This window comes from Amblyomma americanum, chromosome 5 (assembly GCF_052857255.1).
Source record: "Amblyomma americanum isolate KBUSLIRL-KWMA chromosome 5, ASM5285725v1, whole genome shotgun sequence".
Taxonomy (NCBI): Eukaryota; Metazoa; Arthropoda; class Arachnida; order Ixodida; family Ixodidae; genus Amblyomma; species Amblyomma americanum.
The window spans coordinates 153,727,435-153,750,956 of record NC_135501.1 but is presented as its reverse complement, the minus strand read 5'-3'; the positions used below and the strand labels follow the sequence as shown (position 1 = coordinate 153,750,956).

Below are 23,522 nucleotides of genomic sequence, written 5' to 3'. Positions count from 1 at the left end.
GATGAGTCGGGGGTGTTGCAGATAGCGCTGGGACAAACCGCCGCGCTGCTGAAGCAGGCGTTCTTATGTTTCTACTATGGCAATTACCGGCACTTCACACCAGAGTCTTAGGAATGCAGTTCAAGGTCGTCAAAAAGAAGATGCGTGCCGCGGCGTCACGCTTCTGCATGTGTTCTTTGTCAAGATAAAACTTCCGAGCATCCCTTTTATGACACCAGGGAGTGCTGCACTACAGCAAAGCCGAAACGTCCATCGCTTCCCAACTGGACGCTTCTGTAGTCATTTCCGGAAGATTTAACGTGTATTCCGAGCAAACGCCTGGGTACAAAGAGTTCGCTGATGAACATCCAAGTGTCACTTTAGTGAACAAGCCACGCCGATGAACCGCCAGAAGTGGCAGTTGTATCAACCGCGTAAGTGCAGGGCACGTAGACGCTTTTTGTGTCGGCGATGTCGCATCTGTGTTTAACATCCTGAAGCGCCACATGGAAATGAAGAATGCCGGAGGTAGGGGAGGGCGCCGCATTGTTAAGAATAAAGGCACCGGCTTAGTTCAACCGTTTACCTCAACGACAACAATCTAACAGTTCTCACAATGGCAAGAACAGCGCTTCTTTCAACTATTTACCATAAAAGTCTTACAAGTGAAGCACGGGGCTCATCACATGGCGACCACGGCAGCCGACACCACAGCAAGGTCGAGTCGTGCGCTCGTGGCGCCGGCGGCGGCCGCACGAGTAGAGCGATCTTGGCTGAACGACTATGTTTTCTCTCCATGTAGCACTGCACGCATGTTCAGCTCGCAATGCTTCTGAATAATTTATTAGTGCTTCTAAAATACTCGTCCCCAAATAAAATCAAAGTCATTCATACGTCAGCCGGTCTTGAGGCCTCCGAACGAGGGTGCTACATCATGGCTCAGGACTTGCGCGTGTTTCCTGTGACAAAACACTCTGATCGCTCAAAATATCACTCGCATGCGGCAACTCATTTACATCATCATGAAGTTTACTAGGTTCATCACTTACATACGGCTGCACAGTTACATCATAATGGAGCTCAACAAATTCTTCAAGCTTCAATAAAGAACTTCGCAGTGGATCCGCGTGCACGAAACCAGTTTGTAAAAATGAGCAAGTTGCGTTACACGGGACTTCACTTGGACAACCTACTCGGGGCGCCACTGGACACGTTCATTACTTACCGTGTGCATTGGAACACGGTCACCCACTGGAAACTATCTGCGTTCGCTCCCGCGTATGTTCTCACTAAGCATCACCCTCTTGGCTATGGCTTAATTCCTTCATCAAAGTTTGGTTTGAGCAAAGACATCCTTGTAAGCAATACTCGCTTAAGAAAACATTCGCAGGTGTTTTCTCTGTGATACGCGAAAACAAAGTTTCCCCCTGTGGGCTGAAGTAAGTAGCTCGTGCTCTTGTTTCTTCTTCTAAGAACTGTTTAAGTAATGATCAATTTACAGTTTGAACCGCGCGCTTTGCTTCGGCGTTAGCTTGCGGGTGTAACGTTGGAGTTCGGGTCTGCTTGACACCGTTTGCAAACAAGAAATCGGCAAACTGTCTTCAACCAGTTAAACCTGACGACCGAAGCCAGCTAACAAAAGCTTCAATGTTTCTACAGTCTTATGAGCGATTGCGGAAGTCATTATATCTTGTCTATTGACTTCAAGTAGTAGTCCCTGTCGCTATCTCTGTGCAATGCTTTTGCAACAATGGCAGTGCTTCTTTCTGATGTGACGCCGGTATCACTACTCTATTTCACCAACCAAACGCTAACGTGCAATGAAAGTTGAAAATGTCGAAAAAGATTAAAGTTTTTCACCTACAGTTAGTGGCATCGTACTGCACAGAGATTTTTTTTTTGTTTCGCGCCGTGTCCCGTGTGCTGACTGTGGTAGGGCAGTTAGGAAGACTGAAAACTCTTTAGGTACGTCCGTATATTTCATTGCCTGTTGCAAACAAATCAAATCTTTCAAAGCAGACGTCAATGTTACCGGTCTCCGGGCGGAACTCCGGCAGCTTTCCTATGTTGGAGGTCATCACGGCTGGCTTGTCCCATCCTCGCTGCCATTCGTTGAATGGAGGTGACGGTGCAGTCCAACCGTTTATTTCGACAACAGTCCAACTCTCACACTTGCAGGCACAGCGATACCAGTCACATGACCAACACAGGGGCGTCATCACGGGGCGAACGCGGCAGCCCCCAGCGCATCGCGTTCGAGTCCTGCGCAGCAGCGACACAAATACTCGTTGCACTCGGCTGTGGCTGAGCAAATACAGCGACCTTTGTTGACAACACCAGTTTTGTACCCTTTCAGCGCTTCACACGTGTTTGCCTCGCAGCCCTTTCAGAAATATAGTGAGGCGTGTATAATACGGGTCATTTTGGGGCACCTTCTATTTCTTAGGGTCTCGATACATTGTACTGCAGACAGGGGCTTTCACTCCACCTCTGTTGATATGCCGCTGCCGTGGCTGGGAATCTTTCTTGTCTCCTTTGGGGCACAAGAACACCAGAGGCAATGGGCCAACAGCACAGGTTGCACCGAGACGTGGCTGGGAAAAGTCACTGAATAAGTTTTCAGAGAACCGCGTTCTATCTCTCTGCGCCGCCCAGCTTGCAAGTAATACAGCTGCCGTGGAGAAGTGTTGCCAAAACAGCAAACACTACGATTTTCAGTAATTTTTCATAGAGCGATCGGCTTCTGTGCCCTATCGCAGCTTTCCTCTAGGACCCGCTTACATCCGCAAGATGTTGCTTCAACGATTAATAAAATTGTTTTCTGTTTATTCAGAGTGCCCGTTCACGTTATATCCGAAGTAACCTGTTACAAATGCGCAGAAGTTTATTTCGTCGTATGTAAAAACGACATTAAGAAGGCAAGAACTCAGTGCTGTGAGCTCAGTCAAAGCTTGCCATGAAGTTTCCGAATACGGCAGCGGGGTGACAAGTACCACAGTCCAATGAAATCTTAACCAGTGACTCTATGGCTGGCGTGAATTGTGTCCTATTAAGCTTCCCACACCACATGCAGTTATCTGGCGGCGCCGTGCTGGCTCAGGGATTTTGGTCCTCGCTGTTAACCCGAAAGGCCCGGGTTCGATCCCGGCCGCGGCGGTCGCATTTCGATGGAGGCGGAATGTTGGAGGCCCGTGTACTGAACAATGGCAGCGCATGTAAAAGAACCTCAGGTGGTACAAATTTCTTTTGCCCTTCGCTACGGCGTGTCTCATAGCCTGAGTTGTTTTGTAACGTTAACCTCCCATAAACCAAAACAACATGCTGTTATTTGCCGTCCTGTGTGACGGAACGAAAGATAACCCCCAAAAATGGAATGCATACAGCTTCGTCCTATGCCGCCTCTCGGCATGAAGGCATGCCAACAAAATATGACGCAGCTCGCATAGATTCCAGCACTGGGGTGGTATAGGCATAGCATATGTTAGATAGCAACTTTGTGTGTCTCTGTTCAAGCAATGAAGTTTTACAAAGGGAAACCTTTATACAGGCAGGGATAGAAAAATGTATTTTAACGCATGGTTTTATAGATACTGTTCTAGCCCATTTGAACACATTCATCTTTTGCCCTACACCAGTAAGAATTCAGAAGGCGCAGACATTTTTTCAAAAGAATTCGAATGTTTTGTCTTGGGGTGATAAACATCTCATATAAAGAGAAATGTGCACATAGCAGTGCACTGATACGAATACCATACGAGTGACTAAAAAAAGTTGGTAGTTATCAGTCGACTCCTGGCATTACTGATACAGACAACGAACTCTGGCACAGCTTTTGCCGGAACACTGAACTCCAAACTGTGTAAAAAAGGCTTTTCTAATTGACAAGGGCCGAGAAGAAAACATTCTGCTTGGTGCAGGATGAAGCATATTTTGTCTTTAAACCTCCCAGTCGGAGCGATTATATAAAAGTAACAAGCCCGGTATTTTGTGCCTCGCGCGTGTAGGAGCCAATTACCTCCGCCCCGTTTCCTTTCATGATGAGAGCACCGTTGGCACGTGCCACTACCGTCGCAGCTGCCGCATAGGTGAGTCAGCAGTGCGATGCTTTCCCTAACCAAACAGGCCGCGTAAACCTAAGTTGCTTCGGCGATGGTGAGTGTATTAGTCAACATTCTCTTTTGGGTTCTATAGGCCGAGTCTTCACTCAGTACTAACGTATTATTTGTGCTATGTACCTGCAACGCAACTCAGCAGCACCGCAGAGAAACGCACGTAAACTATGGAGGCACTTTGCACAGCAGTGCTACTGGTTGAACTCGTTGCACGCAGTTTTTTCAGTGATTAAAGGGTTATGTGCCAAAAATAGCAGTGTAGACAAAACAACACGACAGAAAGAAATGCACAAGAAAAAGTACGCAGTCTAAACCAAACAAGAAGTCTCAAGGATAACAGTGGTGATTGCATCGAGTAAAATATTTACCGCAGCGGCAATGAGCAACACTAGGGCTTGTTCGTGGGTTGTCAGCCGTTTCTAGCAGTAATCACAATGCCGTGGTATATAGTACTTTTGTGTTGGCTGCTCCGTTGATTAAGTACCCATTCTTAGCATAGTATGCGTAATACCGTCGGTTCGAATGGCAGGGCAGAGACAATGCATTAATTTTTCGAACTCATGCATGTGCCTCCCGATATAGAATTAAACTTCCCCAAGTACAAAATACCTGGACTAAAGCGTTAAGAGACAATATTCGGTAACGCTCCTACTTTTTATTCATCATCATCATCATCGAGCTCAATACGCCCACTGCAGGGCAAAGGCCTCTCCCATGTCTTTTCAATCAACCCTTTCCTTTGCCAGCTGCGCCCACCCTATGCACGGAAACTTCTTAATCTCATCAGCCCACCTAACTTTCAGCCGCTCCCTGCTACCCTTGCCTTCTCTTGGAAACCACTCCGTTACCCTTAAGGACAAGCTGTTACCTCGCCTTAGCATTACATGTGCTGCCCAAGCCCATTTCTTTCTCTTTATTTCGACTACGATGTCATTAACTCGCGTTTGTTCCCTCACTCACACTGCCCGCTTCCGGTCTCTTAACGTTACACGTATCATTTTTATTTCCATAGCTTGTTGCGTTGTCGTTAACTTAAGCTGAACCCTTTTACTTAGCCTCCACGTTTCTGCACCATAGGTAAGTACCGGTAAGGCGAAGCTGTTATTTACTTTTCTCTTCAGGGATATTGGTAAACTGCCACTCATGATCTGCGAGAACCTGCTATATGCGCTCCACTTCATTCTTATTCTAGTTATACCCCTCTCATGATCCGGATCAGCGGTCACAACCTACCCTAATTAGGAATATTCCTTTACCAATTCCCGCACCTCGCTACCAATAGTAAACTGCTGTTCTCTAGCTATACTGTTGAACATTACTTTGGTTTTTGCATTTTGATGCCTAGACCTACCGTTCTGCTCTGCCTGTCTAACTCATTGATCATCTTTTGTTATTTTTTATTGTTTCCTTTTTGGCATACTCTGTGACGTCAAGGGGTTAGCTCCCACCTGTAATTTTCATCGTCATTTAGCTCAGTAGCCTTAGCTTGTGGTGTAAAAAAAACAGGACGGTTACTGCTATATGTAACTCGTTGTTCAGCGATAGCTGTTTAGGTGTGTAGTTTTGGGGATATCTTCCTGCCGCACTGGTGTAGTGGTCAAGTGATGAACCCAGCACTGGCAGGTGGCTGTTTCAAACAGCGCCGCCGGTGAGCTTATGCGGCTGAGGTTGACTACGACATTAAGGTGACGTTACTGTGACATTAATGCATCCGCCGGTTAGGCGGACGGCCACTAGAAAGCCAGGGACGTGCGCCTAAAAGCTGTCGCTGTAAACACTTGCCGACAATTGCGCAAGCGTAATGCAGGTCAAGCAGACACGAAGTGTGCAACAAAGGGGCAGCCTTCCGTTTCACACCTCTAGAAACGACTAAGGGATTTGTTTCATGTGAACAAGAGGTGATTACAGCTACCGCTTGCGCTCAAATTCATCTGTGAAAGGTAGCGCGTTAACAACTAACGTTGAATGACTTAAAAAGTGCTTCAAAGCCATTCGAAAGAGATTTCTCTGTCTTACAAGTGGCCAACGTATTATGTTCTTTTTGTCCAGATTATTTCCTGCAGCCGTAAATGTTTCGTAACAAGGGAACAATATGCAATGTAAACAGCGGAAGGTGTGATAGCCCACAAAACGTTGTTATTTCTTTTTTCCACATACATGCAGCCAGGCACTCGCAAATCATGTAAAACCAGCACGCTGTAGTGAAAGACCTTATGTTGGAAGTGGGCGGAATGCATCAATAAGCTGCAGAGTAAAACACCCTTACAAACTTTTTTCTAAACGATCTGTCGCGTTGTTCACATGCGTATCAGCCGGCTTGGGTAACTTGCGTGTGATTACGCCGATCACTTGAAAGTCGCAGCTTGGATTCCCCGGAGTGCATGGGTATTTTATCGATGTCACTTGCATTAACCTTCGTCTCCTTGGGAAGCCATCAAAGCATCCTTCGAATATTTACGAACACGGGTTTCAACGTCAAAGTGCAAACCAACTGTGGGCGTGCCATGCTGTTACGCACTGAGGACAGCTCGAACAGCTCCAACTGCATACCGAGAACTGTACTTTAACGTTCATTGCTCTTTTATTCCTCTGTTGTATCTTTTATTCCCCTTTGAACCTGTAGAAGGCCAACAGTAGTGGGTACCGAATAAAGCCTAGGAGAATGTATCTTTTCTTTAACGTGTAGAGTTCACCAATGGCATTTAGGTATGCAACCACTTTTAATGTGAGAGATATTTTTTTTTTCTTTTAGGGGCCATTTATGCATCGTTTATCGAAAGAATTGCCGCCAATCATTCCAACAGCAAACTTTCAACAGTGTGCGCCTACACGACTTACTCGCTACTTAGAATTGTGGGAGGTTCTCAGCTTCAGCAAAAAGTATGGCAATCAAACGCTTAAGTATCGTTTCCTCAAGCATCTAAATGACTTTCATGAAAGAGGAATAAAAATTTGCAGCTGAACTCCATTGAAATTTAAATTGTTCATGACCTACTACTCCTAATTAAAATGCTCTACAATTCGCCTAGACATTTGAATGCAGCTTTAATAATGAGAGCATAAAATCTAACCATTTTCCGCATGTATGATTTTGAAGCTAACATATCATTTTCATGTTTGCATTATATATATATATTTCCATCATTATAAAAAAGTTTTATGGCGCAAGAGCATCAGTGGCCAGAGAGCGCCATGGCGCAAGGTTGCTTTGTTCAACTCAAGGTGGGGTCAAAGACCCATTTCCCAAGCATTTCACCCTAAAGAATCCGAGCACCAGGCAGGCGAAAGCTTGTACTCATTGTATCACCGTTCAGTGCCTGGTGGCACTGGGTATCGAACCCCGGACCTCCCGCATAAAAGGCGGGTGCTCAAACGACCAGGTTACCGCAGTGGTGAATATATATCGTTATACATATTTACGTTTTCGGTGTATGTAGCCATTCTTTCATGTGCTCTCTGCAAGTGCTCTAGAACGTATGGGCGTATGTCTTCCATTGGTTTTCTTTGTACGGGGGTCGAGGCCTCCTCGGCCTTCTTACAGCAACTTTTACGTCGACCTCCTCATTCTTAAGAAATTGGAAATAAAAGAATGAGTGGGCCTGAATCGGATGCCTTGGGAAGCAGAACACTAGGCTCCCACCGCTTCTTCGTGACAGCCTCGAAAGTAAACAATTGGACCACCATCATCGCTCGGCTGGCAGGGCACAACACGCGACTTTTGGAGGGTTTTGCTTCGTATACCACCAGCAACCTGAGGCTGTTTTTCTTCTTCTTCGTGAAATCATTGTGAGATGAAATATTGTTACACTGCTTACTTAACTTTGATATACATTGAAAACAAAAAGAGGAACATTCCCCTGTGCTTTCCTCGGTGGTGGCGATGGTGACGGGGGAAGAGGTCTCCAGGGCAGAGTCTTCAGTCAGCGACTCCGAAAGCTTCTGCTATCATGCGGGACCGCGCGGTCAGTCGTTGCTAATCGCTCAAACAAGAGCAGCACAGAGCACCCTCCCATTAATAGGCAGTGAGGAGCGGCAGTATCCTTTACTCATATGTGGTTTGTAATGAGCGCCTCGATTTCCTTTCCATGTTTTCCACGTGTCGAGTAGCTAACAGGGCATTGTCCGTGTAACCCCCACCCCTCGCTTTCCTTCCTTCTGTCTCTCTTACTTTCTCTTCGCTGTCATCACTAAAGATTCCACGACAGACCTCCCTGCTTTAAATGCGGGTTTCTGACAGCCGTCAGAAATTCCTTTCATAGCTTCATATTCTGCGATTTCTGACAGGTGGCCCTAATTTCGCCGGAAGGAAATCCCAGAACAGTGTAAAAAAAAGCGCTTTCAACTCTTTGGGTCGAGAGCGGGAAAAATCGTGGCCAAGCAAGCTGCACTCGTCGGCGGTGTTGCCCTTTAATTATAAGCGCTCCATGCACAATAGGAGGTATTGTTGTTTTCCTTCTTCCAAACTGTCGGTCTATATAAAAAGAATGAAAGGTTGACCCACTTAACTATGATATGTGTTTTATTATCGACTTGTAACTTCATGAAACTGTATGAGCTTCGTTCTGAGTGAGAGGACCGCTATCTTTAGTGCGAGAGGTGAGCGCTTTGTCGTAGATAAGTTTGTCATGTGCCAAATCCTCTTGCAATTTTACCATGCACAAAGGTGTCCTCCTTGTCAAATATAGATTACTCCAATCTTGAATCTCTTGTATATGTTTTTCGCTTCCTTGAAAAACAGTGCTAGTTACGTTTTCTCCTGCGAGCTAATAGTACCGCTTCATTATTTTATTGCCTCAGCAGTGCGCCAAAAAATCGGTTATGGGATCAAACATTTTCAGAATGTCATCTTATTTCGTATATAAAGGAGTTTGTAGTTTAACCATGTCCTGTTTATCCTCAGTAAATCGGTTCCTCCTCATTTTGTTTCCATCGACCTGAAAGTTCTCGGCTGGTGCTCAGCTACAGAGAGAAACCTTGCTAAAGATTTCAAGAACATAAATTTTGGATGGACTGTTCGACTATATTTTGATGAGGTTGTGTCTTTCTTGTGCGGTCAGAAACAATTTCATTCCAGCATATTCGATCAGTCCTCCTTGAGCATGCACGCGTAGCGTAAGCTTTACTTTCGTCACAGAAACTTGTTCATAGCAATTTCTTTCCTTGTAAATATGCATAAGGGGCGACCTCTTCATGCAATCAAGGTGCTGTTTTTGGAATCCCTGCAGATAACCTGAGCTTACATTACGCAACGGATTGTTTTTTTTCCCACTGCTCGGCTCTGCCAGTTTTCACTAGGAGGAGCGGTTATGCTGCCTTGGCTCTTCCTGGTTGGCTTCATTGTCTGCGGTGTGACTCTCTGCGACGCCCAAAAAAAGCCTCCGCACATCATATTTATTCTTGCCGACGACCTGGTGAGGCAGTGACATTTGACTGCTCAATTTCTTTTCTAGTTCAAGGCGTGACTGATGCATGAACCGAGTTTTTTTCATAAACGACGATGGCGAGGAATTTTGTTCATTGACAAGAGTCGAAGCTAACGGCATCGGGGAAGACATTGGCAAATATGCTCTACACCTCCGCCTCTACAAGGCTGGCCTCTACAAAGCTGCGCAGAGCATGGCTTAACCACCCAAGGCATCCGCCGTTGTATCTGATAGGTCCCCACTTTTTCCTGTCTCAACAAAATAATTTCCTACCCTTTCGAAATAAACAGCTCATTCATTCACGACGGACGCTACAAAAGCACAGTTGAACGCAAGCTTATGATTTTTGATGAATTTTCTGTGAGGAATGCTACCACATGAGGTATATACACGGCCTAGAGCGCTTATGTTTCAATGCGTACCTGTTGTTTCAGCAATTTAACAAAAATGAATCAAATAATCAGCTCAGTAAACCAGCCTAGTTGCGCCAAAATTATCATAATTTTTCTTTATACTCGAGAGCTTCCACCTATCTCTTGAGCCAAATATGCGCCTCAAAGACGGTTTCAGGTTTTTATGGTTTATGCAAGTGTAACGTCCCAAAGTGACTGGGCTCCGTAAATTTTGACCACCTGGGGTTCTTTAACATGCGCTCACATCACACAGTACACGGGCCTGCATAATTTTGCTTCCATCGAAATTCCACCGCCGCAGCCGGGATCTAACCCGCGTCTTTCTGGGCAGCAGATGAGCGCCATAACCACTGAGCCACCGCGGCGGCTGTTTCCGGTATTTAAAGGAATTGGAGGAATGTAGACTCGTATGGTGAAGAACAAGGAGGAAGGTGATGAAGACAAATAGTTCGAGCTGTGGGCACAAAAATGTGTTTCCGTAAGTTTTTGGGAGCACCCACCCTTGAGAAAAATGTTGCCATTAGCACTGGCATGCCCTAGTTTTGCTCGAGTGGAAGAAGGACATGACTACGACATTCTTGTGGTTGCTGCCCAGTTGCTGCAGAAATCTCTGCCACATTCGTGAAGCGCTTTGCCAGTGCTATACCTTTTCCAAGTCTCTTTCTACCTAATTATGCATACGATCAACGAAGTTATATGTTTCAAAGTTATAGCTTTCTCCCTCCATCTGCGCAGGGCTGGGCAGACACAAGCCTCTATGGGTCGACGCAGATCCCAACGCCCAACCTGGACGCTCTGGCCAGCACGGGCGTACTCCTCAGCAACTACTATGTACAACCGCTCTGCTCGCCCACCAGGGCGGCGCTCATGACTGGTCTCTATCCGATCCACAATGGTCAGATGGTGCTTACTTCTCTCTAGCGATAGTTGCATAGGAGAGTTCTGCTTGATTCACGAAGCTGAGCCTGAGATACTGCGTAACTGAAATCTGATGATGATAATTATAAATTTTTATGTCGCGGGGGCATCTGCGGCCTAAGATCGTCATAGCGCAAGGTGTTTTTGACTACTCACGGTTAAAGACCCATTTTCCCAGCATTTCACCCAAGATAAGCAGAGCACAAGGTTAAGGAAAAGCTTGTGCCCATTGTATCACTGGTGGGTACCCAGCGGCACTCGGGATCAAACACTGGCCACAAGAGAAAAAAATTTTTGCACTCACAAAAATTAGAGCGCTGTTAATTTCTTATTTGCTACACAGGTACTCCAAACCCTATCTAGGGTCCTGGGCAAGGGTGGGTGGACAAATAATGCAACAGATTAACAATATATTAAAATAAACGCACTTCAAGATACCAACTCAGATAAGAACTTAATGTTATGGAAAAGGTATCATGAACTGGGTTCTATCGAGAACATTCCCAAATTCCCTCTGCTTGTAGCAACTGCAGTCATCTGTTGGCCGCCAAAGGCTAGCACACCGTATCTTAAAAAGTTGTATTTCAGCTTAGAATTTTGAAAAAAATTATATCTAGGCAATATACGCTTGCAGCTTGCGGCTTAGCGCATTAATAAGCAAAAGTTTATTGCCATTAGCGGCCGAAATGTCCGGAATGGCAGGCCGATTATGACGTTTTACTGGCGACTGCTAGCTTCGCCATCTTGGGGGTCCATTTTGGCGTCTATGTGCTCACGTGCATACTCAGCCTTCTTCTAGTTGCGGTCTTTCGTTCGATCATGTTCCCGACACACTTTACCTACTCAAGGGCCCTCTTGCACGAAACAAATTGTATTGCTCCCAACCTGGTGTTATTCGCAGTTTAAACCGGGCCTCTGTTAGTTCTGAGGAAAGTAATGCTACATACGTGTATGGCGCACTGAGGAAGTCGACCACTAAATCGCGCTGTGAGGTTGCGGTGGTGTCGACCTACCGATGGTGGCGGTTATGCGCCTTTCCTTTTCTCAAAGCTAACGAAGGGTTTGCAATCGGTCGGTTTTTGAGGAAAGGAAAGGTCCTTAACTGACTCCCTGGGTCAGTGGGTACCTCAGTGGCTCTTTGAGGCACGTGGAGGTGGTGTCCACCTGACGTGTTATGCGAAACGCTTTACATGGCTGCCGTTGTACTTCTTAAATTCCTTGTACTAAATGGCTTAAGATATTACAGTTCGCGCAACAAAGCTAGAGGGTCCCGAGAGATTTTGCATAAGCATAGTAATTATCAAGAACGTCTATTCCCGCTCGCTTCCATATATGACACAAGAAATGCTAGCTGCGTTTACCCCAACTATTTGCAACGGCCATAGAAAACCAGTGCAATATACCGAACATCCCAAGTTCTAGCGGCGATTTTGAGTACTCAGCTCCAAGCGGCACTTGGTGGCAGTCCTGCAAAATTGTAGCGTTTGTCTAGATTTCCTGTCCTTGTCCGTTTTGCGTGAGCCCGCAGTTAAGAGCGGCACTGTGTCACCACTCTTATGAGTACAAGCGTACCTTCCTTCCTAAAGAAATAGCCCGACTAATTTTCAAAAATTTATCCAGCGATAGGCACTGAACAGTTCTACGTCATGGAACCGGCACTACTCTCTGGGACGCTTCATTAAATAAACTCTTTGAAGCGTAATAATCAAGGCGCATTGCATTCGCCCTGGAGAGTAATTGGGTTCTCTCTGGATATGTGCACACATCCCGTGCAATCAGCATTAAAACCCTCCATTCTTTTCCTGAAAAATACACTTATCCGAAAAGCAAACACAATAACTGCTTTCTTCGCCTCATGCATCTAAGAGCCTTAGCTCGGTTGCTTAATGCACAGCGATACTAGTGGCTCTAAGGAACTGACGCAATGAAACAATAATGCGTGCGCAATATACGCTTTAAAGCGTTTATTAAATGAGGTGTCCCAGAAAGATGGCGCCGCCATTTTTCTCCGGGATATTCCCTTTAATAAACGCTCTTGGGCAACCGGTCTCATGAGGACACAGAACCGAAAACTCTCTGAAAATAATCACGGACTTGCAGGACGCGTGCGGAGATTCATAAAGCGAAGACTATGGTGAAAGGGCCTCCAATATGCTCAGAACAGGACGCCTATCGCAAGCAAAACATCTAATTATTTGGACACCCAGACGCGAAGACGTGATAGGCAATCTTCAGGCTAACCGAAGAGTTTGAGGACACAAACTGATCTGATGAGGTCAAGGCGTTGAGGACGAGTCACTCGCGCTTCAGGCGTGCGGAGGGATATTGGAATATTAAAGACAAGGCAAGCGAAAGTACACGCCGTCATATAACAAGTTAGACAGGGAGCAGTCAGTATCTTCGCGGCAGCTGCAGATAAATTCTTACAGTGCTTATCTACAACAAAATGCACCCGACCGCATAAAGGGACACCTGCCCATGATGCGGTGATAGGCCAATCCTTATACTACATTTCATTTCATTTCATTTCATTTTATTACCTTAAAGGCCCCAAAAGAGGGGTGTTACATGGGGCTGCCAGTCCCCCCGCGGCATTCCCAGTGATTCCGATTGTCACTCTGGAGTAGTGGGAAGCAGCGCTGTCCACCTAAGACGCGGGAGACCGGCTACGGCTAAATGACCGCGCGTACTATGCAGGAAAGGCCACCGGAGTCCTAAACTAGGGACTCGACCACTGAAGACACCGGCAACGACATTTGATTTGAGCAAATAAAGTTATCTCTCGCTCTCTCTCTCCAAGACGAACACAGCGCTAACAATTTTACGGGACGCGAAAAAAGCAGCACACTTCAAGACAGCATGCGTCAAAACAGCGCACAAAAATAGCACAGCCACAAAACACAAAAGAGCAGAGGCAAATAACGGCATAGCGACAAACAGCACAGCGAAAAAACAGCACGATAAATGAGCGCACGAAAAAAACAGCACGATGAAGAAACAGCACATCGAGTAATGTGCCGCCCTGCTGGAGGGGTGAACTATCATAGCCATGACCGCAAACGATAAATCACAACACACGTGGCAGCGACTTTTGGAGTTTCTGAGTGCTCGTTTCGCTGCTTTATTAAAAAAACAGGGCAGGCTCATTCACTGAGGAACAGCGTTGCTTGAACGGTGCATATGGCAGAACTAGTGGTTATGCAGTCCTTGCTTACTGGGCTTCAATGATCTAGTTTCTTTCTGTACTCTGTAAGAAGAATTTCGGCGACTGAGAGACAAAATGGCCCGGGCGTCTGCTCGGAGGTCAAATTCCCCAGGTAGTGTATCTAGTCTTGTTTGCACTAATTCCTTATTATTTTACATTTTGCGGGACTCTCCCAATCTGCAAGCCCGATGGGGCAATAGACCTCCTATCAAACTATACCCCTTTCGTTCTTTCTACAATTCTGCTTCAGCAGACCCCCACCTCTGTTAGATTTTCTTGTGGTTCCTGATTAAACGGTCATATTTGGCGAACAGTGATGTTATAATAAAATTGCCTTCCAAGCGAAGACAGTAGCTTTGGTCAATTTTTGCGAAAATTGAGTTTTAGAGATAATTTTCTTTCAATTGAAAAAAGGAACGCAACATAAACTTACAATTAACGAATTCACACTGATGAATGAATATTCAGGTCTGCTTTGTAGCTTATTTCGCAACCGCCAGAATTTAGCTCCACGATGGTCAACTCGCCGAATCAATGCCACCAGAACAACTTTTTTTACCGTCATTAATTCCACTACCCGCCACAAAAAAGTCGGTATTTCTTATCGCGAATATTACCCTACCCTGTTCATTACTGAGTCTCTGAAACGAACCCTCGCTGAATCCGAAGGTCACTAACAGATGAGTTGTGATTTAGCGTTTGCGGTTGTGGCTATAATTCTTAACCCCTCCAGCAGGGCTGCACCTTACTCCGATGTACTGTTCTGTCACTGTGATGTTTTTCCTTGTGCTCTTCAGTCGTCGTGCTGTTTGGCAGCGATAGCTACATTACGGCAGCATTTCGAGCCTTCAGCGTGGAAGCGCCGCCATGGTCACGTGGTATGGAGCAGCTGCCAGCGGCTCGGCGCCGTGGCTGGTCACGCGACCAGCCACATGGTTGTTCACGCGGTGCGGAGCAGCTGGTGCTGCCGGCGGCGAAGCCGAGCTGCAACACCTGTGCGCATGCGCTGTGTCATGTGGGAAGAAGATCAAGAAGGAACGCACAGCGAAACGGAGCGGTGAAAGACTGACTTTGCAATTCGGCTTAACGAGTTCCGCTCGGCGAGCTGTAGATATCGGGTCACTGCAGGTTTAACTAGAGCTAAGCCACAGTCAATTTTTTTCGGTGTGGTCTTTTGTCGCTGTGCCATTTTGTCAGGCGCACTGTTCCGACGCGTTCTGGTTTTTCTCTGAGCTGTTTTGTCGCCATGCTGTTTTTTCCCTGCGGCGTTTTGTCGCTTGCCGTGTTTTATCTGACCTGTTCTGTCGCGGGGCTGTTTTTTGGGCGCTGTTTTGACGCAAGATGTCTTATCGTGTGCCATTCATTCATGGCGCCCCACTTTTAGATTTTATTACATTACTTTTCTTGCCAATTTACAAGTGTTTTTGCTTATCGAATCCAGAAATAACAATTACGACATACTATTCAAAGTTTAAACACGGGACAGTTCGATAACATTCGTTTAGACATTTGGGAATATTCTTCAACACCTCCTACATCTTTCTTCACCACTGTACCTTCTACCACGAGTAAAAGAGGGTAGTGACCTCTCCTCCCTCCTCCATCCCCTTGTCCGCAGTCCTTACAATACTCCGCTTTCCGCGCGCCACTTGATCGCCAACTGACCCTCGTGGGGTAGGCTTATGTAATTTTCGGCGCATAACTGTTTCGCTCTTGCGAAGGTTTTTTCTCTCTCGCTGAAATCTCCAGTCTTGCTTTTTTAAAAATAAAAAGACAGACTGTGACGGTAGAAGCAGTCTTTTATCACACACTTCTCCGATATATTTTTCCTACTCAACGTCTAAATCGCCTCGCTGAAGCAAGATCTCCACTGTTTCCGCGGGCAAATGGCACTTTGGTACTTGTCGGACGTGGTAATTGTTGGCCGCTATCAAGATGCGAAGTTAAGCACTGGAACGACACGAAAAAAGTGCGATTGTAGTTCTGCTATTTGCGATGCACCTACTTCCCGGAAGTCAGTAAACCTAGGTATTTTGAAGGATCTTCCAACAAGGTTTAAAACTGCTTGTTAAAGTGTTAGCTTCTCTTAGTTCTTTTCCCGGTTTCACGTCTACGTAGACGGCGTCCGCGAGCCAAGCACGAATTCGGTGGCACACCAGTATCGGCAGAGCGTTTTTCTTTCCGAGTCTGACGGCCGCGATTGTCCGTCCTGCTAACTACTGCAATCGCTGACGTGAGAAAATGAGAAACGCGAACAAGCCTATACAGGCTTAGAAAAAAAATGGCTCTATTTCACCCCATAGCTGACGCTAAAACATTGCTCCGCGAGATCGTGACCACCATTTGATTTTTTATTCGTTAATTACACTTGAATGATGACAGTACAGGAAGGTTTTACATTGCAGTGGCCCCTGTATACTGAAGATACAAGTAGAGCAGAAATTTTTTTCGATAATAAAAAGCCCGTGCCAGAAAATAGACGAAGAGGGAAAATGCAGAATTTAGGCACTGTAGGCGAGTTAATTTGCGGGAAGAATTGTCATTTCATGCTGCAAGTGAACAAGCCATATACGCGGCAAGACAGTTTGTGCAGGAATGTTTCAAAAGGACAAGATATATGCTAACGAGAACATGTTCATTCATAACATGCACCAGCAGCTGCATGAATAAAAGCGCCTTCATATGTCCCAGGGTATGGGAGGTACAGGTCTTATTAACATGTATACCTCCTAAACGGGACGCATTAGAAAGGTAACATTGCTAGAAATAATGCTTTATTTAAGCCAGTGCGCACTTTTTGTAAAAGGAGACTCAGGGCTCAAATAGCAGATGCTATACCAGGTGCTTAAGGAAATACCGCCACAATTGTTTTATAAATATGATGATAATTAAGGATTTTTATGGTACAAGGCCATCTTTGGCAAAGAGCGCCAAGGCACAAGGTATTTTAGATTTGTCAAGGTGGGGTCAAAGACCCATTTCCCAAGCATTTCACCCAAAGGAAGCCGAGCACCAGACCAGGAGAAAGTTTGTACCCATTGTATCCCCGGTGGGTACCCGGCGGCAGTGGGGATCGAGCCCCGCACGTCCCGCATGAGAGGCGGATGCTCAACCACTTGGCCACCGCTGTGGTGCTATTTTATAAATAGGCTGTTTTATAAATAGAACCAGGATGGCGATGAGAATCCCGAACCTCACATCAAAATGTTACATGACGGCAAATCGATGAAAATAGGATGATATGACGGATGGTGACTGCATGATTTAATGACTGCGGGAACATCGCGAGCGCTCTTACCCGTGCCACTGCCCGTGATTATCTTCTTGAGGATAATAACAACAATATTTGTGCGTCAAAGAGCTTCATGCGTAAATATTATTGTTCTTGTTGTTGCCCTGAAGAAGATAATGACGGGCAGTGGCGTGGGTAAGATGGCTCGCGCTGGGCTCGCAGCCATTAAATCATGCAATCACCATCCGTCATATCATCCTATTTTCATCGATTTGCCGTCACGTAAGCTTTTGATGTGACTTGCGGGATTCTCATCGCCATCCTGGCCCTGAGGATTCAGCGCCTAGCGTCTGCTATGGTCGTCGGCCATGTGTTCATGGTCCTCATCACCCGACTGTGCCCCAGCCCCGTCCCCCGCCCTGACAAGAAGACCCGATGAACTGATGATGCCGCCATGATCAGATCATACGACCCCACCATTTCGAGACACAAGAGCACACAGCCCCCCGCCCGTGCCGTCACGTGCGCCCATGTGCCTCGGCCGTCGACTCCAGGTAACCTGTGGCCCGGAAGCTTCGTGGACCCAGCGCTCATATGATTATAATGTCATCCATCGTGGCGGCAAGCCCTTTACATTCTTCCTTTCTACACTCAACTATACCTTAACGCCTCGCCATGTCGTGCTTCACATCGTCAATGTCATTCTAGTTCGCGATCGAGACGATCGCCCGGTTTTCCCATGTCATCTAAGGAACTATAAGAAGACGAATCGGGCAGTGGTACGGGTAGGAGCGATCGCGCTGAGCCCGAAGCCATTAAATCATGCTGTCGCCAAACGTCGTGTCGTCCTGTTTTCTTCGGCTTCCCGTCGCGTAACTATATCCCTTTTTACGGCGTACTACTGCCGATATGGTCAGCCATCAGAAAAGCCGGGAATAATGTTAATAACTTATTACCTGCTTTATATTTAGCAGTTAGACGCTCCATTGAAATTAAAGACTTGCACCAGGTTGTCAGTAATAGCCATATCACTTTTAATAATTTATAAAGAGCGATCACCGTCGGCCCGGTGGCTCAATGAATTTTGACCACCGCGCCTGCTATTCGAAAGCCACGAGGATGTGGAGCACCCAATGCAGCGCCCACTAGTTCACGTAACTCCGCTGAACACATGCTACGAAACACTATGTCGAGCCTATGCTGTGGTGCTCACCACTACTCTCTTAAAGCACACCATGATCCATCGGTTTTATGACGTCAGCCGACATTTCTATTAGTACATCGCGAAAGCGGCCTTTACACTCCGGAACAACTTACGGGATGATCAGACATCTGATACGACAATTATGTGCAAGCAGTTGGATTTACCTTTCAGTCATACTCAGATTGTTTTATTCTAGTGAAATATTTTACTGTAAAGAAAGGCTTCACACACACAAGCAAATTTTTTATTGAGGGTGAAGGTGGACGAATGTAGTGGCACTTCCGGTGGATAGAGGTCGGCTGGGGAGGAGGGTCGAAGTTGACGGCGGGTGGAAACGCAGCCCCCTATCTTGGAGTGTGGGGTGGGGAGGACTCTGGTGGAAGCAGCTTTTGGAGTGAAGCTGGATTTCAACAGGCATCTTTGAATTTAATTTCGCTGTCGCGTTGCCGTTCCGTACCTGCATGGGCACCTACCGCTTTGAGTTCAAAGAAAAGGCGGGAGCCGGGACTTTTAATCCGATTTGATTAGAAAAATATGCTGCACAGGACCATAATTCGATGTTTCTTAGAATACCCGGAACGTGTAGATAGAGTTCACGCGGTAAAAATATGAGTTCAGATTCATCTTTAGTGCATCTCTAATGATAAGGGCGGCGAGCATAGAATACAGGAGTTCACGATAGAAGTAGGATATAAGTATCTTGGCGTGTGGATAAATAAGGGTGCGGAGTATTTGACGGAAGAAAAATATGCAACGAATGAAGCTAATAGGAATGCTGCTATCATGAAACACAGGGCACTGTCAAATTATAATAGGTATGTATGAAGTGGTAAGAGGGACCTGGAAGGGGGTGATTGTTCCTAGTCTGACTTTCGGCAATGCGGTCCTGTGCATGAGACCAGATGTTCAAGCAAGGTTAGAAATCAAACAATGTGGCGTAGGGAGGCCAGCTTTGGGATCCTATGGCAATACGGCTTATCAGGGCGTACAGTGCGGTATGGGATGGGCGTCTTTCGAGAGCGGAGAAGCTAGTAGTAAGATAGCATTTCAGGCGTGATTAATAATAATAATAATATTTGGTTTTGGGGGGAAAGGAAATGGCGCAGTATCTGTCTCATATACCGTTGGACACCTGAACCGCGCCGTAAGGGAAGGGTAAAGGAGGGAGTGAAAGAAGAAAGGAAGAGAGAGGTGCAGTAGTGGAGGGCTCCGGAATAATTTCGACCACCTGGGGATCTTTAACGTGCACTGACATCGCACAGCACACGGGCGCCTTAGCGTTTTTCCTCCATAAAAACGCAGCCGCCGCGGTCGAGTTCGAACCCGGGAACTCCGGATCAGTAGTCGAGCGCCCTAACCACTGAGCCACCGCGGCGGGGTAGGCGTGATTAAGAAAAATAGAGCAAAAGCAGTGGTTTAGGAAAATTTTCAGGTACCTGTACATGAGAAATGTGGACGCAAAATAGAGGAAGCGAACTAGATAATTTACGAGCAAATATCTGGACAGCAGCTTAGGGGGGCAGGGCAGCAATTATCGGTTAAAAAAGGTTAAATAAACAGAGAGAGCTCTGGGGAAAACAGGGATGCTGACAAAATCGGCACTGGGAACATCCAGGATCTTTAAGCAGGAAATTTAGGAGAAGTTCTTTGTTGCTCAAGGCCAGGACGGGAGTTTTTAGGACTAATAAGACATATAGAGTCAGTTACCACGAGATAGGCACGTTGTGTGATGCTTGTGGAGAGGAGGAGGAAACGGTTCAACACTTGATACTTTTCTGTAAAGGGTTTCACCTTACAGTGGAAGGCAGCGGGGCTGATTTATTCAAACCATTGGGGTTTAAGGACAGTGAAGGAAAAATAGATTTAAGCGGGTAGAAGTAACCAAGCGAAGGTTATCTGATTGGTGGCTAAAATCAAGATGAAAGTAAAATTTTACGAGTCATGCCTTGGTGACTTGAGCCGCCACCTGATTTAAAGGGTTCAGCCTTATCTATCCATCCATCCATCTATCCATCCAGTGGCTGGGCAGGGAGTTTCAAGATAAAGATGGTTAGGTAGAGAGTTAGAGGGCAAAGGCGAATGAGTCAGGAGTTGGAGGGTAAGGATGGACGGGTGAGGAGTTGGATCGATGATGGCGATCGGGAGATAGGTGTCCCCATTGCTCGGAGGGTAAAGGGGAGATTTGGCTGTTGGGTGGTGCTCCTTAAAAATGGAGGCTTCTCTCTCATTGGCTACAGACAGAATTTTGGCCTTGTACTAGAGCGACTTACAAGTATGAGCAATTTTTACTTTAACTTCTTAAAATTGGCAGTCGGCTACGCTAAAACAGCCATTATGTCTTCAAACGAAACCTGCCAGCACAGCACGTATGGAGTCGAAGCACTTAAAAAAGGAGGACCAATATGTATTAAGAAGTACAAAGCCTTCTTCATAATGAAGTGAACAACTTGTTTAACTGCAATTAGAAGTTACATTAATTAGCGGTACAACCGGGAAAGTGCGCCACAACGTGTATATATACATAGTATGATGCCGAAGACAGCCATAGGACAACAACTGTTCTCCTGCCTGAGATTTTGTGGCCAGTCAAGGGTGATAAATAGTGCTTTAACAGAAACTAGGCTCCTGGTATGGGCTGCAATTCCGATAAAACCTGCTGTAAGGGTTGAAAATAGATATGGTATACCAGAATAAAACTTAATAACAAAAAACCGCAATATTCAGGAAACCAAAATGAACAATTTAGTATAAAATGGTATTTTCCAAACCTTCCGCATATAAAGAAATTGGGCATGCCATAGCTTGTGCAGTTGGTTGTATCGCATATATATATAATAAAATGGAGAGTAATTTGTAATATCATTCTCATGAATTGAGACAGCTCCCGGCTAGTGTCGCCGCAGTTTTGGAACAAACGTTATGCAGGATATTGAGGCGCTACTATCTTTTATCTGTGCACGAGATCCTTCTAGAATGTGAACCCTGTTTAAAATCGAGCCCGTTAGCAGTATGATTAGTAATAACAAAAACTTCGCCATTCAAGTCACATAGGCAGCATGCATGGCGGCGCCAGGCAGCAGCTGTCCAGCTTTGGCTGAAGTTCATTACGGCTTCTATGAGTTGCAAAACTGAGTGTGCGTAATACACACTTGCCGCCGAAAAGCATGTCTATATATGCGTTTATGGAGTTCCCTACACGGTAAATCAAGTGGCCCTAAGTGAGCGCGTCCAGCGCCCACCTAATGGACACGATTACGATGTGAGGTCCGTTAATCACGCTTTCATAACTTTTCGCACCCTTCCTGCAAGAGCGAAGCAATGTTAGGAAAGTAGTTATCCCATCATTTGCACATATAGAAAAATTTTCAGGTATTATCCAGCATTTGTCATAAACTCCTCAAAATCAGCGATCACGCATGCAGTACTAATGTTTCTAAGAGCCCAGTCGCTGTAAACATTCGTTTGTTTCCGTCACACAAGTCGCCGCGGTGGCTCAGTGGTTATGGCGCTCGGCTGCTGATCCCAAAGACGCAGGTTCGATCCCGGCCGCGGCGGTCGAATTTCGATGGAGGCGAAATTCTAAAGGCCCTTGTATTGCGCGATGTCAGTGCACGTTAAAGAACCCTAGGTACTCGAAATTTCCAGAGCCTTTCGGTACAGCGTCCCTCATGGGCTGAGTCGCTTTGGGACGGTAAGCCCCCATCAACAAACGAACCAAATATATCAGTCACAAATTATGTACTTTTTTTTCTGCCAGATCATATGGAACCACCTAGCGGCCTATACCGTCATTTTTTTATGTTCTATCTTACAGATGCCTTTTCTGGAAAATGAGCATTCACCACAGAAAAAGTAAAGGAACAGTTTCTGCACAGGCTTGTAGTAGAGGGCAGTGAGCGCGCACTCAACACCTGCGATTATAACCTGAAACAGAACCCTGAAACAGATTCGACAAGCGTAAATCTGTGACAAAATGTTAACAATTATTTCATTCTTTTTTTTTTTGCTAAGCGCAACCTCCTCACAGAAATGAAGAAAGCATAGTTTATATTTGGTCCACATAGAATATTTACTGTCGGTGAAGCAAACTTTCTTTTTTTAATCAGTGCCTCACTGTAAACAAACACGGACGTCAAATTTTACGCCAAAATGGGTCGCTACGACAGACAGCTGCTATTTGTGCCGCATATGCTCTCGCTGCACATTTGTGGCGCATTTATTTAAGGCTGCGTCGAGTCGGCGGTCGTAGCCGTGGTGGTAGTCGTACTTTACGTTTAAACTTTTCAGTTCTTCCTTACCCTCCTGCCGTCCACCCCGCACCTGAAAAAGGTTCGTTTTCCCTCTCCTTTCGGGTGCTGAGAAAGCCTGTTATTCCACTCCAATAATCACATTTAATATGTGTAGGTAAAGCGGCTAATAATAATAATTGGTTTTTTGGGGGGTAAAGGAAATTTTTTTTTTATTTACAAATACTGCAGGCCCTATTCGGGCCCAAGCAGGAGTGGGTACATACAACAACGTAAATTACCATTGCCAATTAGCAATTAAGAACACAATAAACATGTACATACATCATTGTAACACTATACGTAACAGAAATAAACATGAACGTACAACAGTGCAATACGTAAACAAAATAACAATGAAAAAGCGTAACGCAAAAGAAACTGCTCTCATTGCGGCAATTTTAGAGGTCAAAGAAAAGGTTATTTGAAAGCTGAACGAACGATTCTATTGTATTAGCGTTAACTACTTCTTCGGGTAATTTATTCCATAGTGAAATTGCATGGGGAAAAAGAGAATATTGATGGATGTTAAGGTTACTTAATGGTTGCTTAATTGTTTTGTTGTGGTTTGTACGAGCAGAGCGCATGGGGGGCTCGGGTAAATAACATTCACGCGCTATTCTGTAGTGACCATGGTACAGCAGATATAAAAATTTGATGCGAGATACAATTCTGCGATGAACTAGTTTTTTCAATTTCGCCCTGTCGCGAAGAACGGACACGCTTGAAAAACGCGAGTATGTGTAGTAT

At 45.7% G+C, this 23,522-nt stretch overlaps 1 protein-coding gene across 1 annotated transcript in view; it reads left to right on the top strand.

Moving 5' to 3' along the window:
- Positions 1–9,397: 9,397 nt before the first annotated feature.
- LOC144134283 (arylsulfatase B-like) overlaps positions 9,398–23,522 on the top strand; it is a 42,629-nt gene continuing 28,504 nt past the window's right edge. Inside the window, exons 1-2 of the mRNA XM_077667232.1 lie at positions 9,398–9,502; positions 10,663–10,830. Coding sequence (XP_077523358.1) covers positions 9,398–9,502; positions 10,663–10,830 — 273 coding nt within the window. The remainder of the gene's footprint in view (positions 9,503–10,662; positions 10,831–23,522) is intronic.